The 18,708-nt window shown below is 44.4% G+C and overlaps 1 protein-coding gene across 6 annotated transcripts in view; it reads left to right on the plus strand.

Annotated features, from left to right (window-relative positions):
* LOC108927215 (zinc finger protein 618-like) overlaps nt 1–8,225 on the plus strand; it is a 35,137-nt gene extending 26,912 nt beyond the window's left edge. For 5 of the 6 annotated variants that reach the window (XM_018740348.2, XM_018740349.2, XM_018740350.2 and 2 more), the window contains 4 exons: nt 201–245; nt 4,952–5,029; nt 5,533–5,646; nt 5,734–8,225. In XM_018740348.2, coding sequence (XP_018595864.1) covers nt 201–245; nt 4,952–5,029; nt 5,533–5,646; nt 5,734–7,271 — 1,775 coding nt within the window. In that variant the 3' untranslated portion in view covers nt 7,272–8,225. The remainder of the gene's footprint in view (nt 1–200; nt 246–4,951; nt 5,030–5,532; nt 5,647–5,733) is intronic. The other variant, XM_018740347.2, reaches the window with a different exon arrangement.
* The last annotated feature ends 10,483 nt before the right edge of the window (nt 8,226–18,708 follow it).

Consider the following 18,708-nt stretch of genomic DNA (forward strand, 5'->3'; position numbering starts at 1 on the left):
GCTTTAAAAGGGATGAATCATTTTACTACAATGATCAAATGCTCACTTCGATACAAGAAATTCTGTCTCATTTATGTAAATGAACATGGGTGTGTTTTTCAACCTTATGATCTTAAGAAACAAGGAAAGTATTTGAAGGGAAAACACCCTGATTGCTGTTTGCTCCTGGGGCTTATGGCCACTCTTCCTCCTACCTCCAGGTACCACAAGCCCCCAGGTTGCCAGCTCCTACTCCAATGTACAGAGTAAGTAGGTCCTCTCTGTGCTGAAAGATTGGCAAGTTGTAGGGTCGAACCCTGCAGCTTTGAGTTTACTTCACTGTGAAAAAGGGTTTACTGGCAGGGTCGGCCAAGAGCCTCGGCTGCTTAAGTTTTTAAAAAAAAAAAAAAAAAAAAAATAGTTGTATCCCTCTCTCTCTTTATAAATGAAAAAATAAAAGAAAAAAGAAAGGGAAAAACACACACACACACAAACAGTATATGGTCTCTTAAAGACCATTGTGTGATGCTGACAATTCTGTTTTTATTCTCTCTGTGTCAGTAGTTCATGAATGAACTAGTTGGATATCCTCTTGCCACTGGATATTGATGTTTTAGATATAAAATGCTGACTGGTTTGTCAGCTGTCATTATGACATTTAGCAGTAGAAACCAGATTTTGGAAACTTTTGGAGAAACATCACATCTAGTTACAACCTCTCAAAATTTACTTGCTTTCAGTGGATTGCTGGTAATATTTTGTCACTGTTTACCAGAAATCCTGTGTATAAAGGAAAGGGTCAAATATAATAATTACAGTAATTATGCTACTGCAAAAAAAATTTTTATAACAAAAAGTGGAAATATTTAAAACAGAGCTGGTGAATATGTATAGTGTTTCTCTTACATCTGTGATGATAACTGTCCAGTACTTGCTGCCACATGAAATTATCCCTCACATTCCTTTTATAAACTGTAATCAGTGTAATTTTGGCTGGTAGTTAAAGAAACAGCATCTGTGTATGATGGTGAAGATGGTGTACGATGAAGCGGTGGGAGGCCAGTATTCCTGGATTTCTGAAATATTTCTGTGAAAATACAGGTATATAATTTTGGCTTTGGATAAGAGTTTTCTAAACATCTAAAGGACTGGCTAAATAACTGAATCTTTGTCTTGATGCTTATGCTGGGTAAGTTTATTACTTTAGCAGCTGCTATTCTCCAAAGTGATATACAGTTATTAACTGTACTGTGTTTTGCTGACACCTTGGTCCAAGGGGACGCACCCTTCTATGTACACTGCATTAAATTGAGTTCCCAACAATAATTTTTGCATCTACATAGCAGAACAGTGTGACACACTCGCTGACAGTCACTCACACTATGGGCGGTTCAGACTCATCAGTTTACCTGAAACACATGTTTGGGCAATGTGAGGAAACCCATGCAAACATGGGGTGAGCATGCCATCTCCACACTGACTGAGCTCAATTCAAACTCATGATTCAACACTCCTAACTACTGCTCTAGTGTTTCTTTTAATGTTGTATTTTCAATCCATCCCTTCATTGTCAGTAATCACTTATCATATACAGGGTTTAGGAGGCTGAGAGTCTATCTGGAAATTATTGGATGTGAGGCAGGGCACACCCTGAATGGGAGACATTGTGATAATGTAGCTTAAGGATGTTTATAATAACATTCACAAGTTGTCACATTGTCGGGTCTTTCACTTTGCAAAGTACGTGGACAGCATGATGTTAGAAACACTCCCTGTAATATCCTTGAGCGGGTACTTATTTACTGTTGCTGTTAATGGGTAGGTAACTATGTAGCTTAACATTCTAAGTCAGTTTGGAGAGATGTGTAAACTGACTAAGTTAACACTGCTGCTACCTTGCTATTTTGAAGTATTGGGCGAAGGGATGATTCTTGTAGTGACGAATGGGCCCGAAATGATGATGACAGACTGCTTCATCTCCACTGTATTCGGTACATAATAATAATAACACACACACACACACACACACACACACACATTTTCAGAACCGCTTGTCCCATACAGGGTCATTCAGTATTCAAATTCAACTGTGATTTTTACCTTAATAGATCATTGTGATTGGTCGATATTGTCAGCGTGACATAGGAAGTGTGTGCAGTAGCTGTTTTCGTTATGTAAGAAGTGTGATCATTTTAATAAACTGCTTCAAAGGCTAATGATTCTGTTGTGCTCAATAACAAACATGTATAAAAAAAGGGTATGTATTTTCATAAGGTTTTTCATTGTACGGGACCTCCTTACACAAGGCCCGAGTGTATTAAATCATAGTGCAAAACTGTGTGTCTGAGTAAGTTGTTAGGACACACTCATAGAAGTTTATGCATTATCCCTCACTGGCAACAGATGGTGGGTAACAGACCCATGCCCTGTTTCAGCTGTTAAGAGGAAGTTCAGATGCAACATAAACAGCAGTCCTGCTTTCATTTTCCCCTTCCTGTTCTCTGTGAACACACACACAAAGACTTGTGGGTTCAGAATGACCAAGTGCACTAGCAAAGGCTCCGTAAATTAACCGGATGTCCCTACTTTGATTAGAAAAGCCAAATCCACCACCATCAGTTCGTTTGACCTTTGTAGAACTCTACAATCTCGAGGGAAAGTATGAACCCACAGAAAGGAGATGTCATTTTTCCAGCACCCTGGCTTCATCTTAGCTGAAAAATACATATGTATTTATTCATTTGTTGTTACTCTGACACTTTTCTCCAAAGTGACTTATAATGTTAAGCTGCTTACGATTGTTTACCGTTTATACAGCTGGGTAATGTTTACTGTAGCAATTTAGGGTAGATACCTTGCTCAATGAGAGGCTGCAGCCAGAGGTGGGATTTGGACTATGCAACCTTTGGATCCAAAGGCAGCAGCTTTAACCACAACTCTACTATATTATAAATTATTTATTTAAATGGCAGCAGGTGGCTTAGAGTTCTTGTAGCCATTGTCTTTCAGTTAAAAGTTCAAGCTTGGCTTGACCAGGGTTTGAATTTCACCTCCATGTACTTTTGATCGTGGTGCCTACCCTGAAACAATGCAGCAAAAATTTTCCATTATAAACTGCTCAGGGTGCAGTCCCAAGTGGTTTCAGGGATAAACAAATAATAATTATAATAAATGATGTAAAATAAACAAACAGCTGTGTGCAACATGGTGGACAAAATTGATGTGCCGTTATCTGTTTGACACGATTGCTGTTTGTGTGGACATGCAGGTATTGGGAGTGATGGGTCAGTCAGTCATAGTGTTAACCTGCAGTGAAGTTCAACTGGATTTTCTCGACACTTTACTGGTGTGTCGGTTTTTGTCTGCACTGTGAAGCTTTGTGACCTGAACTGTATACACACTGATCAGTCACAACATTAAAACCACTGACAGGTGAAGTGAATAACATTGATTATCTTGTTACAATAGCACCTGTCAAGGGGTAGGATATATTAGGCAACAAGTAAACAGTCCTTGAATTTGATGTGTTGGAAGCAGGAAAAATAGGCAAGTGTAAGGATCTAAGCAACTTTGATAAGGGCCAAATTGGCTAGACAACTGGGTGAGAGCATCTCCAAAACAACAGGTCTTGTGCGTTGTTCCCAGTATGCAGTGGTTGGTACCTACCAAAAGTGGTTCAAGGAAGGGCAACCGGTGAACCGGCGGCAGGGTCATGGGCGCCCAAGGCTCATTGATGTGCATGGGGAGTGAAGGCTAGTCCGTTTGTCCAATCCCACAGAAGAGCTACTGTAGCACAGATTGCCGAAGACCTTCATGCTGGCCACGGTGGATAGGTGTCAGAACACACAGTGTATTGCATCTTGCTGCGTAGCCGCACACCGGTCAGAGTGCCTACGCTGACCCCTGTCTACCGCCAAAAGCACCTACAATGGGCACATGAGCATCAGAACTGGACCATGGAGCAGTGGAAGAAGGTGACCTGGTCTGATGAGTTACATTTTCTTTTAGATCATGTGGACGACCGGCTGCGTATTCATCATTTACCAGGATGCACTATGGGAAGAAGGCATGCCGGCGGAGACAGTGAAATGCTCTGGGAAATATTCTGCTGGGAAACCTTGGGTCCTGACATTCGTGTGGATGTTACTTTGACACATACCACCTACCTAAACATTGTAGCAGACCACGTACACCCCTTCATGGCAATGGTATTCCCTGATGGCAGTGGCCCTGCCACACTGCAAAAAACTGTTAGGGAATGGTTTGAGGAACATGACAAAGAGTTCAAGGTGTTGACATGGCCTCCAAATTCCCCAGATCTCAATCCAATCGAGCATCTGTGGAATGTGCTGGAAAAACAAGTCCGATCCATGGAGGCCCCACCTCGCAACTTACAGGACTTAAAGGGTCTGCTGCTAACATCTTGGTGCCAGATACCACAGGACACCTTCAGAGGTCTTGTGGAGTCCATTGTTCAACGGGTCAGAGCTGTTTTGGCGGCACGAGGGGGACCTACACAGTATTAGGCAGGTAGTTTTAATGTTTTGGCTGATCGGTGTATGTTTGTCAAATTTCCATTCCTCTTTAGCTCGAGTCAGGTATCAGGTCGACTGCTCACGTGGACTCTCCTGTTTTAAACACAGTTCTCACTAAGCTCACGGATAATGAAAAAAAAAATTCGATTCACGTCTCCATTAAATTCTTATCCAATGGAAAAAAGGACATTGGAGGTTAATGTCTCCTTTCTATTCTTCTTATCCATTTTTTTCTTAGAAGGACATTGAGCCCCCCTCCTTCCCTTTTTTTAAAATGAAATTCCTTATTGCAGTTTCTGCTGGTGACCTACATTCAAGCCGCAGCGTAGTAGCAGGCAGACCGAGAATCCCCCCCCCCAGTTCCCGGGGCTGAGTGGAGATGCTCTCTCTTTCTCTCTCTCTTTGCCGTTAAACGGAACGTGGCCCTTGTGTTCTAGAACCCTACACATGTGGATCCTGTGGCATCCAGTTCCAGTTCTACAACAACCTGCTGGAGCACATGCAGTCGCACGCTGGTGAGTGAGCCGCACGTAGATACAGATTACTAGATTGGTGACGCCCTCTTGAGACTAACGCTCAACTGGGATTGCGAACCATGAAAGAGAGCAGGTGGTGTTCTGACCCAAATGAATTGATCGCAGTTCAAATGTATTTTTTTCCCCCACACAGTGCAGCAACTTTTATGCACATTATAGAGCTCTTCTGAGTCCATTAAGGACGCCATCTTGGATAGATGAGTTCAAGACACATCTTAAAGTTGCAACCAATCTAGTATTCCTATATCTATGGAGCTGCTGCACAGCATCTCCCGCTACCCAAAGAGAGAGGTGTGAAAAGGTCTTCTCGTCCTGTTGATTTTTCTGAACTTGGCAGAACCAAGATTGGCGAACTCACTTTTCGCAGCAGCTACCTCATCATTGCACCTCACGAGGGTATTTTGTGTCAGTGCTAGTGAAAGGAAATTTCGTTTTCTCCGTTAAACACGATCGTTTTCTCTTGTTCCCATGTGTGTCCGTAGCTGATAACGAAAACCATTTCACGGTGGAGTCTCCCAAAATGTCTCCGGCCCCCACACCTCAGGAGCAAGCATGGAAGTCTCCACCACAGGCACAGAGGAACCACAACGCTAATTGTGAGTACGGATCCTCGCTATCTTCTTGGACTTACCTGTTAGCACCCACAGCTACTGGAGCCTGCATCTCCTGCCATTCTTCCTTAGTAAACAGTGTGCTCCCGGAGAAGGAACGCCAGCAGGTGGCAGAGCGGCTTCTGAGGGTCATGTGTGGCGACCTGGGCTTCCTCAGTGTGCTGAATGGAAAGGAGTTCCTCAAGTTGGCGCAGACCCTGGTAGACAGCGGCTCGCGGCACGGGGCCTTCTCGCTGCGTGATGCCCTGGGCGACATGAGCTCGTTGGCCCTGCACCAGCTGCCCCGCATGTATAACCAGGTGAAGGTGAAGGTCACCTGCGCCCTGGGCTCCAGCGCCTCCTTGGGCATCGCCGTCACCTGCCACACGCAGACGGTGGGGACAGACACCTGCCACGTGCTCACTGCGTATCAAGTGGAGGGCGTGCGGCTGCGGCGCTACGTGCTGGGAGTGAAAGAGGTGGACTTGCGCGAGCCTAGCGAGCAACTGCACCACTGGGTGCAGAACGTGCTGTCGGAGTTTGTCATGCCAGAGATCCGCACCGTGTACGTGACGGAGCCGCGGGCATCCGCGGCAGCCTTCTGTGGCCGGGCGGGCGTGTGTCTGCGCTGCGCTGGCTGCTCGCTGGGCGCTGTTGTGCAGGCCGTGCTGGGAAAGCGCAGCCTACAGACGCGAGGCCTTCACGAACTGGCTGAGCTGCTGGCTGCCTGTCGGGATGTGGCTGGAGCCACCAGCGTGCCCTGGGATGCCCCTAGCAGTGCGAATGACTCCCTGCAGCCGCCGCCCCCTCCACCACCACCTTGCTGGGATCGTACCACGGAGGCACTGCTGAAGGTGCACCAGCGCTTCGACCAGATCTGCGAGGTGTATGGCCGCAGCAAGAGCACAGCACCCCTCCTGCAGAGCCTCAACAAACACCTGCTGGGCACATTGGCTGCCCTGCTGGCTCCTGTCCGGCAGGCGGCAGCGGAGCTCAGCTCCGAACGCCGGCCCACCCTGCAGATGGTGCTGCCTGCCTACCTGCGGCTTGAGAAGCTGTTCACTGCCAAGGCGGGTGAGGCGGGTGCCGGCAGCAAGCTGTGCCACTACTTCCTGGAGGCACTGAAGGAGAACTTCAAGGTGGAGCGTGCCCACCAGGTGGCTATGGTGCTGGACCCCCAGCTGAAGCTGCGACCTGTGCCACCCTACCAGCACGAGGAGATCATAGGCAAGGTGTGCGAGGCGGCTGCCGACATGGAAGATGCCGACGGTAGCGGCGTTGGAGGTACAGGCACAGAAGACGGTCCCCCAGGTGCCAAGAGGAGTCGCACCGAGTCCAGCGACGCCCGTGGCCGTGCCTCGGATCAGCAGCAGGTGCGCAAAGAGGTGTTCCAGTACTTGGCGGAGCCGCTGTTCCATGCCACGCCCAACCTTTTCCAGTACTGGAGCTCAGTGATGGAGAAGTACCCACGATTGGCTCGCCTGGCGCTGTGGCTGCTTGCCGTTCCAGCTGTGGGTGTGCGCAGCGAGTGTGTGGCCGTGTGTGAGCAGACGCTGGCCCTCAAGCGCAGGCAGCAGGTCACGGCCGAGGAGATGAACAAGCTCATCTTCCTCAAGTGCAACATGGCCTGAGGTCAGGGTCTCGGCTGCTAACCAAATATTTCACGTGTTTCTTGAGGGCGAGACGATTGCCAGAATTATATTTTATTATTGTTCTTAAGAAGTCTGTAGGGCAAAAGGATTTCTCCATTCCATTGTGTGGAGACAACACATCGGAGGCGCAGGAGGATTTAAGTTGCCTGTCTGTGTCTTTTCCTGAGCTGCCCGATAGAGGTGTACACCTGTTTTAAAGCCCGCAGGTGTGCATGCACATGTTTGCACACGATAGAAACGTGTTAGTTGACAGGCGGAGTCCTTGAGTCCATGTCTGTCAAGACTTCACCGGCTGCTTTTACACTCAAATCCAGATCGGCAGGAATAGCTGGCTGTGGTGAGGATACGCAGGGCAGACAACCATTAGAGACAGAGGCCCCTGCATGGAGTCGTCCTTCATCTCTGGTTGCGCAGTGTGTCGCCAGCGCACAGCTCTATAAACACATGTCCGGCTGTTGAGTGGTGAATGGAACTCTTACTGTTGTAAAGACAGCAGAAATGTCCTCCCCCCACTAAACTCCTGATGTTACACCCCATCCCACCTCCTGGGTGCTAAGAGGAAATTTCAGAGAACTTAAGGACCACCTTTTAACATTTTCTTTATATTTTGCCTGACCTTTTAATTAATGCCTTTTCCTTTATCACAGTGGCTCTTTTTATTTCCAGACACTGCAGGTATTTTGATGTACGTGGCGTGAACATGAGCAGCAGTGGCACACTGTACTTCAGGAATGTTCTAGACCTCACATTTTTCCAGCCTCCCCACTGTGTGTTTATTCCGGCATTCACTCAAAGGTTCTAGGTGAAGGTTCTGGTGTCCAGGTTTGAATTTCTGCCAGCGTCACCGTTGTCGGTGCCCTAGCATGCATTAGACTGTTAATTTAAACACAACATGGAAGCATGTTGGTTTTATATACACACACACAGACACACAGACACACACACAATCACCTTCTTTTCCTCATCTGACGGTTTTCCTCATTGCTCAGTCTTCCTTGGTCACTTGAGTTGTGTGTGGAAGCTACCAATGGGTGTAGTTAGGTGACACAACCAGTATATTTCAGTATATATAGTTGTATGTTGGTAAATATTCCAAAGAGATGCAAATGTGGCCAGTCCATTTTCATCATTAACTAACACTGGATACTGTTTTAGAGGTTTTTTTTTATTTTTTTTTATTAAAGAAAAGAAGTTGTTCTTTGTCTCTTCACGTTGTTCCTTTGGGAATCTTACTTAAGTTTCGGTGATTGATTTCGGTCTTGTTCCGCTCCCGAAATCCGCTTTGTCCACTGGAGATGTCCGTTGGCTCCACCTGAATGAGCCACAGTGGGCAGATCCTCACCAGTTGTGGTGGTAAAGCCCACGTTTACTAGGGTGTGACACACAGCCTTCATTGTGTGCTGTCTTGTGGAGCAGGTATTCTCTTACACATACACACTCACACACTTGTAACACTTGAAGCATTCATGTCAGGCATTATGTTTTCAAGAAAGCAGTTAAGTGGTATTAACAGTTCTAACATCCTGTTTGCTTTCTTAGTCCTGTTTTTTTTTTTTTTTTTTCCCCCCCTTCTTTTCTGAGAGACTCTGGGAAATGAGATCAGTGCCAAATTACAAATTTTATTTTTTCAGGCAGAACTGTGTGCGTTATCAAGTATAAGGTATTCCAAATGATGTAGCAGTGCAAATCCAAGTCTACAAAAGTATAAATTAAATTGAAATGTAATAACATGGATAGAACATGTATAAATCAGCTTTCCTGCCAACTGCCAGAAATAAATGTTCCAGAAAATTAATTCATGTGACATTTATATTGTATTAAGAGCTACTGATATGCTGATGTTAGATCTCAAACGGTTGCAGACTAATTGGTATGATTTATCTGCAGACATTCTTGAGTGCCATTTGTGTTTCTAGCCACCTAGATGTTTTATTTTTTGCAAAGATGTATTGGAGACTGAAAATAAGCCAAAAACACATTGATGCTTTTTTTGTGTTACTGTAATGACTTTCTGTACTGTGCAACACATAACTGATGGGACTCCGACTATTTTTCTCTCCACGAATCTGACCTGGGGGTCAGTAATGTGAACTGTGTGTTTTATCTTGAGCATTACAGTAAATTGACATAAATAAAATGCATATTTTGCAATGTGTTCAACCCCAGTGAAGGGTTTTTCCCAAGGAAATGTGTAATTGTAATGGAAATGACTGAAAGCTGTACCATTCTGAACTTTTTTCTTTCTTTGCAATGTCCATTACAAGACAATGATCCTAGAGGGAGTCTTCAGTGACTCCACAACCAAATCACACACTCCTTCAGCAAGAACGCATTAAAATTACTTTTGACTCTAAGTTAGTACTTGTGTTGCCTATATGATAACTTTTTTAATCAAGATCTAATTATTACAGACATATGCATGCAATTTATCTAGAAGAAAACTGAAGAGAAGTAAAAAATTTCTTTTTAATTGCTTATAAATAAAAAATGGGGAGGGGTGGGCTTTTTGTGTACAAAACTACTGTTTTAATCCACAAGGGGGCGCAACTGTCGCAGAATATGGGAGACTGATAACACTGTAACTTTGAAAGTAACATTTCAAATCAGCATAGAACACTTTGTAGATAATGTTATAGAGCAATGTACTGAGGTTCTTTTATTTTTTCTGCCTAAATTATTTAGAGAAAGATTGCTTTATAGAAGAAAACAGACACTTTGTTTTTACCTAGTTTCTGGTTGGAACGTGGATGTTAACATTTAATTTGTAAATATCAAATATGACATCGTATTGGTTTGGGTTCCTGTCATAAATCCATGTTAGAAATGCAGATATTTCAGTGTTCTGTTCTTTTATTATTTATGGATAAATTCAATACTGTATTTTTTATTTTCGTTATTTGTGTCAGAATTCTAAAGACAAACTTTTGGATGTAGTCTTTTATTTCTCCCCCCCAAGGATTTGACAGGTATTTTTTTCATGAGTTTTATGTGTGGTATGTCTAATCAGTAGGCCTAATTTATACTTTTTTAGCGACACTATTTTTCTATATGCTGATTATAGCAAAGTCCTTGTTTCTGAATGTTTGAAGTTCACAGCACTGTACAATGTCCTTCAGATATTACCCACTGTAGTATGTGCTGTGTAAATAAAACTATCTGAAATGGATACTGCCACGTTTGTACAATGATTCTTACAGCTAACAGTGCTATAAGTGTTGATGCTAAATCAGCGCTGATCCAGTCTTATGACTTTTAAAAGCATTGTTACGACCCTGAGTGTCTGGAAATTGTAAAACAGAGTAAATAATTTCACTTAACACCTAGTTCTGTTTTGTTATGTATTGGTAAAAATCTCATTGTCTCTGATATGGAAGTGAGTGAGCTTTGTACCCCGGAGCTGTCTTTATATAAATCAAAGTATCCAGCTGTACAAACTGATATTGTGCAACTGTAGTCTTTGAACATCACATAATTTAAAGGTAAACAACAGAATACCCTTTCACTAAAGAAAGGCTATGCTTTCTACTGTTTTGCTTGTTATGTTTGCCTTTTTTTTCAGCTGCTCAGCCACAGTAGCATGGAAATACACAGTCTGGTCTCCCCTTTACTATGGTTAATTCGCCACTAGGCCCTGTGTGCAGTGGGCTTCTGGCACACTTCCCGTGTGGTGATGTCACCTACTGCAGAGACCGCACCTCTCCTTTCGCTCACTCACTCAGTTATGTCATTGGAATGATGTCATCGAAAAGAAACCTGAGTCAACGCGGTGTGCACATGCCCCGTAAGCTCCTGTCCATTTTCGGTCATTTAAAGGGCATGCGCCTTGAGTGTTGTGAGGTGTTTGCATTTGTGCTAAGAAATACTAGTGTTATCTGAGTACGTTTGGGTAACGTCTGTTTCATTGCATGTAACATAATCCCCCTGCATCCTAATTTATGAGCATATTTTGGCAGTTTTTCACATGGGTATGACCATGTCATTGTCACTGGAATGATGTCTTGGAAATTGTTGCCATCAGTATCAGTAGTCGATACTGGCACATGTAATTTGCCAGCTTTTTTTAAAGTTTTGCCAATGAAGACACCTTCCCTGACAGATCACTTTGCATCATGGATACTTGCAGCCCCACATTCCCCTGGAATATTGTGACTATGCATTGTGTGCCACCGTGCTTGATTTCATGTTGTTAAACGACCAGACATACCAGTAGGTTATGCTGCTTCCTCATGGAAGACTCCTTTTCACTAAACTCTTCCCATGTCTGTATTTTGCGATAATGCTAGTACCATGTTTTACCCCATAAACCTGGACCAGCAAACCCAACATAAGAGGTGAAGACTTGAATTTCACCAGGACTCCAGAAGGTTTCTTGCACATTACAGGGGCATTACTTGTGACATGTTGGCGAATGTGCTGCAAGCGCTCTCTGCGTTTACAGTTCGAATGAGCAAACATTTGCGGCTCTGTTGTCTCCTTACATGCAGGCACCTGAAGCTCCGAGCCCCACGGTTAAACACGAGGGGGTGCATCACGGCAGGCTCTTTCCACACCTGCCAGGATATGGTACACACCAGGCATGGGCTGTTCTCGACTCAGACTTGTCCGGACACCGCTGCGCAAACCCGTGCAGGTGCTTCTTATTGTTTGCTGTTTTTTTAATAGAAGTAACTGCTAGTTGGCGGAGATGCAGCTCCTTTTGCCAAGAAAAATATTTAGCTTCCAGGATGCACAATAGCTTGCTCAATAACTGTTTCACGAAGCGAAATGGACTAGGGCTGGGTCTGGGACTCCAGTATAGTGTGGACGACATGGGCAAAAGGTAGACTTTTTTTTAGGGTGATGGTGGCTCAATTCTATTTGTTTTACGTGTACGAAACGTGAGGAAATGCAAGAGTTTTTTTACTCACTAGGTCAGCATTTACGGCTCATGCACTTTTCTATTGTACAGATGTGACCAGTCCAGTAGAGGGCGGTAGGCATCAAGCCTTCCTGACCCAAAATGTTTTGTTGAGCTACCTTGGTTCCTGAGAAGCTCCAGGTTCTCTTTAAAGCTGCCCATGAAGAACATCATCAAATGTGCGAAAACGGTAGACTCCAAAACTGTCATCTACATAAAGTAAACCCGAGGTAAACCTCAGCCAACAAAAAAAAGCCCGAAGTGTATTGTTCTCTGGATAAAGCCTTATTACCTCTCTTCCACTATGAAGTCTGATTTTACTGTAATTTTATAATGCAGATTATCAACATTTCTGGGCAGCATAGTGCAACAGCCAGTAGATCAGTACAGAGATTTACTCCCATGTTGTGTTTCAGATTAACTTAATTGCCTATAGTGTGTGTGAGAACATAAGTGATTACTTGCCCTCTGATGAACTGTTTTCCCCTCTAGGATGTAATGTGCCTCACACTCCATGCTTCTGGGATCACATATTTTATTTACCTAGATGCTTTTCTCCAAAGCAACTTCCAATAAACTCTATGTAGTGTTATCAGCCCATACACCTTATTCACCAAGATGATTTACACTGCTAGATACACTACTTACAATGGGTCACTCATCCATACATCAGTGGGGGGAACCTGACCAGCATGTCTTTGGACTGTGGGAGGAAACCCCCACAGACACAGGGAGAACATGCAAACACCACACAGACTGAGGGAGGATCAAACCCACATCCTCTCACACCACCCAGGTATTGCGAGACAGCAGTGGTACTTGCTGTGCCACCATGACAGGTGGATAGACTATGGACTACCACGATCCTGTATTGGACGTTGTGATGGACAGACTTATTTCTTATTCAAAAACTTCAAGCAAGCAAACTTTTACAAATAATTGATTCAGTGATTTCAGCTTGTTCCCTATGAAAGTAATACTGTTTTAAAGCAGGATACACCCACTCATTAATTTTTGGCCAAGTTAAAGCAGCTGTCGTTTGGGGCTTCGCTTGTTGGCAGGTGAATGATATGGTGAATGTGAGTGTCTGTTTTCTCCAGTTACTTCCTGCCAGACTTGGACACCATGTATTGGACAGGCCAGTATAGCTTGGTGGACAAGTACCTCATTTACATTTATTCACTTAGCAGGTGCTTTTCTCCAAAGCAACTTCCAATGAGCTCTATGTAGTGTTATCAGCCCACGCACCTTATTCGCCAAGGTGACTTACGCTGCTAGATACACTACTTACAATGTGTCACTCATCCATACATCAGTGGAACACATACACTCTGTCACTCACACACTACAGGGGAACCTGAACAGCGTGTCTTTGGAGTATGGGAGGAAACCAGAGCACCCAGAGAAAACCCACACACACAAACGGGGAGAACATGCAAACTCCACACAGACTGAGCAGGGGTCAAACCCATGTTCTCTCACACCACCCAGGCACTGTGAGACAGCAGCGCTACTTGCTGTGCCACCATGTCACCTGATGTAAAGGTGCCGGCGCGTTCCATTTACCCGGCGATCACAGTCACGGTCAACAAGTACCCTGCTGTAGCGCTGTAAACCACGGTCTCAGCCGCGGGGCCTGCTTTACAGTCATAGAGTGGACCTTAACAGACTGATTTTGTTGAAGGGAAACTAAAGTATGGTTACAAAAAAGTACATTTGTGAGATAGCTCTGCCCCCAAAAAGGTTTAGTACTCAATGCCAGGGAACTCGTGGGGTAAACACGGTAATTGCACCCTTTACATATTTTTAAATAGTTCACTATTGTTTTAATTCTCTTAATTATTCTGTTAAGTAAAACTAAATGAAGGAATGACAGGACAGGACTGGACTTTGCTTAATAAATGCTCACAACTGTAAAACCACATTTAACCCTTACCCAAGTTTACCTTTTATTGTATTAATTTGTGACACAAGGGTTTTAATTTCTATAAGGTTGTAGTTCAGCTAAATACTAAGTAAATTGTAAAATCATTGTCAATTTCTGTCTGAATATTCCTGAAAGCAGCTAAAGTAGTCTTAACAGCTACAACCACGGATTGCTACCTTTCTTAGCGGTTTCTGGGCACATTCAAGCTTTGTGTTAAAGTCTTACCTTGATTTGTTGTAGTAAAAATTACCCAGCTGTGCAAAGAGGTGAATCATTGTAAGCAGCTTAACATTGCAAGTTGCTTTGCAGGAAAGTGGCGCTGAATAAATAAATGTAAATCTAAGTTGGGACCTCTTTTTAAAACGCAACTTGAGCTTTGAAATGACATCACAGCGAAGAAAGCAGCAGCCCATGTGTCAGTTTCGATAGCAGTCAACATGTCAAAAATGACCTGAGCGTCACCACTTTATGATGTGAACTTCTGAAATATCGTTTTTTAACTTAATGTGAATGAAACCAAATAGCCTGCAGCTGAAATGCAGTTTCAAGGTTCATAACTGCTGAATGATTTTGTGTGCCAGGGAGAAAGGCATCAGATCAGGCGATGCACACCAAACGTGGAGCAAAGTGTCGGCAAAAAGGAAAAGCGTGCTCGAGCTGAAGGTCGCCGGCGCGGGGCAGACGCACGGCAACGGCCTGCCGAGTCACTGCGCAACCCAAAGGCTTGTGTGACGACTCTCAACAGAAAGTGTGTATTGTGAGCTTCGTAAACCTGGTATTTATGGCGAAGCGGCCAATTGGATTCGACTCGTCTCCAAGTTCAATGCGTAAAAGCGCAAAACCCAAGTAATGAGCGATTGGGGGAAAGTAATATAGCGTAATACGTCCATCTTTTGCTGTTTTTCCTCAACATCTGGATGGCTTTATGTTTGGAGAAAGCCAGAAATTGTGTTATAACAGATATAATCTGTTGCCAGATATTAAACATGATGCCTGGCCTGTAATGTTATGGCAGCGACCTTTTGGGAGTTACTGGACTCCCAAAAGATGAATTCTCTCTACGTTTGTGTAACGGCCAACAAACATGGAGCCATTCTTCGCTGTCAGATACAAACATCGATTCCCTGTAATTTCCTTATATCCCACTGCGATAACAGCCCCACAGACACTAATACACGCATTTGTGTAGTTTCATGAACACCAGGATGGAATCAAACACCTTCATATACTTTCCTTCATCCATGAAACAACTGGACACTTCCCCTACAGTGAAGACTGGCCCAAGGTCCCACTAACTCAGATTTCCGGACTCTTCTTTAGCGCATTGTGACAAGTCTCTGAAAAGTGAAACTTGACATGTTTTGAATTCTTTTTCCATGAATGTTGTCACTGTTGTATTTCCAAAGCGCTAGTCAGAATGAGTGATTAGCTGCAAGTACTGGTACTGTAAGAGAGGTTATTCATTAGTGGAACTTCAAATAGATGTGATCATACACACATTTTCTGAACCTCTTGTCCCATACAGGGTCACGGGGAACCGGAGCCTACCCGGCAACACAGGGCGTAAGGCTAGAGGGGGAGGGAACACACCCAGGACGGGACGCCACTCCATCGCAAGGCACCCCAAGCGGGACTCGAACCCCAGACCCACTGGAGAGTAGGACCCGGTCCAACCCACTGTGCCACCGCGCCCCCTTTTAGATGTGATCATTTTTATCCATACATTATCAATAACTACTTGTCCAGTGCAGAGTCGTGGTGCTCCCGATCTTGTCCTACAAGCATTGGGTGTGAATCTGCTACACTTGAATGGGACACCAAACCATCCCAGGGTATTCACACACATTTCCTCACACACGCTGAGTGTAATTTCGTCTCCAGTCCTCCTGAAACGTGTGTTTTCGGACCGTGGATGGAAACCAAGGCGCATGGGAGGCGAACGTGCAAACTCCACGCAGGGTGGGTCATATCTGAACCCAGGTCCAAACCTATTCCCAGAACCTTTAGCACTTAAAAATGATTTCGCTCAACGACTTTCCTTCGTTCCGTCAGAAATGTCCTCAACCTGGAGGCCTACATTTACGTACAAAAAGGCATTTTTATGCCGATGAAGTCCAGGGACAAATCAGCAATCTTCGGTTGTAACACTGCTGTACTGTACAGCCCTTCCTCCACTCAGCTCTGGGTGACCGCAGTAAATCTGGCCTTTAAGTTCTGAATGAAAATCCGAATTCCCACTGTGTTTGCGGTTCCAAAGCCCTGCTGAACAACACACCGCATTTATTTTTCTAGTTCTGCTCCATGGAAGTGAAAGTAAGGTGCAGCCATGTCTTCCAGGGGGGTCTTGGACTCGGAATCGCGACCGGACTCGCTGGAGCCCGGACAGAGCTGATCGAGCGCTGCGTGCCAAAGGCGAGAGCCAGCCGGAAGGAGGTAACGCTTTCCCGCGAGGAACCGCGTGCGCGGCCTACGCGCGTTCTCCACAGCGGCACGAATGTCCTGTGGTTAGGGTTTCTCTGAAATGCGCTGGCAGGGAGCAAGTTGTGTAAACAGTGCACGCCGTATCACATTCCCCTCTTGTGAAACCATTTTCTCAGAAAAAAACAAGCATGGAGAGATCGCCCAATTCGCACGCACACACACTCACTCGCAGCACATGCAGGCGCGCGCAGGGATCACATGGGGCCCTTCTGGAAACTGCAACACATCTCTTGCATCAGAATGGGTTTAGCTTGAAATAATCCAGACTTTCATTGACTCACTGCACTATCTCTTTAGGGTCTTGACTTTTGACCCCGGAGAGAGCGAGCAGGTGATCGCTCAAACTGCCGGGCCTAGCGACGGCAGCACGTAGTAGCCGTTTCAATATCGATTACGCCAGTCTGGAAAGGTCTGATTATTTTATCACCTGAACGTTGGGAAGTTTTAATTACGTTAATGCTGCAACGTTCTGTTGGGGACGCTGAATAACTGCAATGAGTCATGCTGCAGAAAAGATTTTCAGATCAGCTTTTCATATTGCACCGTTAAGCGCGGCGCAGTCCGCATTACTCACCGGCCAGGTCCTTTCGGTATTCGGCGCTTCAGAACAATGTGTTTTATTAGGTCACCCTATAATGTCACTCACTGGGACACTTTGATGGATTAAAACCTTTACAGTGTGCAACAGCACGGTAAAATATAATAGGGCCGAAGACACCGGCACGCTCTTTTGTGCGGAGACTTGTGCAAAAGTTACGTCAGTGATAAAACTTTTGATAGAAGAGCTTACCGCAGTAAACGGGGGGAAAATGGCAGCAGTTACCAATTGCGTATATGGAGTGTGCCTGAGTAGGCATTTTGCCTTTGATAAGTGATTCACCACAAAAATATTATGAAGTGCTGACTTGCATCTCAGCTCGGCGAAGTGGACGCTGATGATTATCTGCTGTCACTTTTAGCAACGTGTACATGAGTCAGATGTGAGAAGACCGCCGAGAACGGGTGGACCACTGGGACTTTTTTTTATCTGAATTATTTGGAAGCTGAAAACCAGAGTAAGGAGTTCAATGTATCAAATTTTTCACTAATTTATAATAATAATAATAATAATAATAATAATGTTTTAGAAGTGGTTTACAGTGTTGGGTTTGTACACTAAACTACATACAATTGTTTAGTCATCCATATAATTTCTGCAATATAAATTCAATAAGTGACATCATCAGGGGTGCTGCAGCAGGGAGGTTTCCATTCCAAGCCACACTGTTAATATATAAGCAAGAACACTGTAGTACACTTTAGAACTGCTGGGTGGGAACAGACAAAAATAGACTAAAATAGACAAGTGCTTAAATACTCATATTTCTTCTTGGGATACAGATTGGGTTGTTGTGTAGGACTCCTCCTGCTGCTGCGTACAGTTGTGAAGAGCTGCAGGAAATTTGCACTACTTTATAGGGACGGGTCTCTGTCTTTGACCTGTTAGTGACATGATTTTTTTTTTTTAAATCCACAGGCCTGGCTGCGAATGACCACCCTTGCTGTAGTACAGGGCAGCCAGCAGAGTTGTGGTTAGCACTCCTGCCTTTAGGATCCGAAGGTCATAGGTTTGATTCTCTGGCTGTAGTATAAGCAAGGCACTAACCCTGAAATTAGCCAGCTCTATAAATGGGTAAATAATTGTAACCTTAACACTTTAAGTTGCTTTAGAGAACAGCATCAGGTAAATTTATTACTCTTCATCATGGTACTTACCCTGAACTATTACAGTGAAAATTACCCAGGTGTATGAAAGTGTAAACAGATTAGTTTGTGACCCTAACATTTCGAACTGCCTTGGACGAAGATTTCAACTAAATAATAATTACGGATTGAGGACAGCATTCCAGCGAAAGGTCTATGTAACCAAAGAGTGTGATTTCGCAGAACCCAGTTGCAGATGACAAGTGGGTTTTTGAACCCTGCCTAGAAACTCCACTGCATCCAGCTGTCAATCCCCCAGTGGGCCATCCCTACCAGCAACGGGGTCAAGGGTTAATCTTTTGCCAACAGCCGGGCTTTAGAACCACTTCCTGTGTTTGTTAACAATAAAAGAGGCAAAGCCCTTATGA

The sequence above is a fragment of the Scleropages formosus genome, chromosome 6 (genome assembly GCF_900964775.1).
Source record: "Scleropages formosus chromosome 6, fSclFor1.1, whole genome shotgun sequence".
Classification (NCBI taxonomy): domain Eukaryota; kingdom Metazoa; phylum Chordata; class Actinopteri; order Osteoglossiformes; family Osteoglossidae; genus Scleropages; species Scleropages formosus.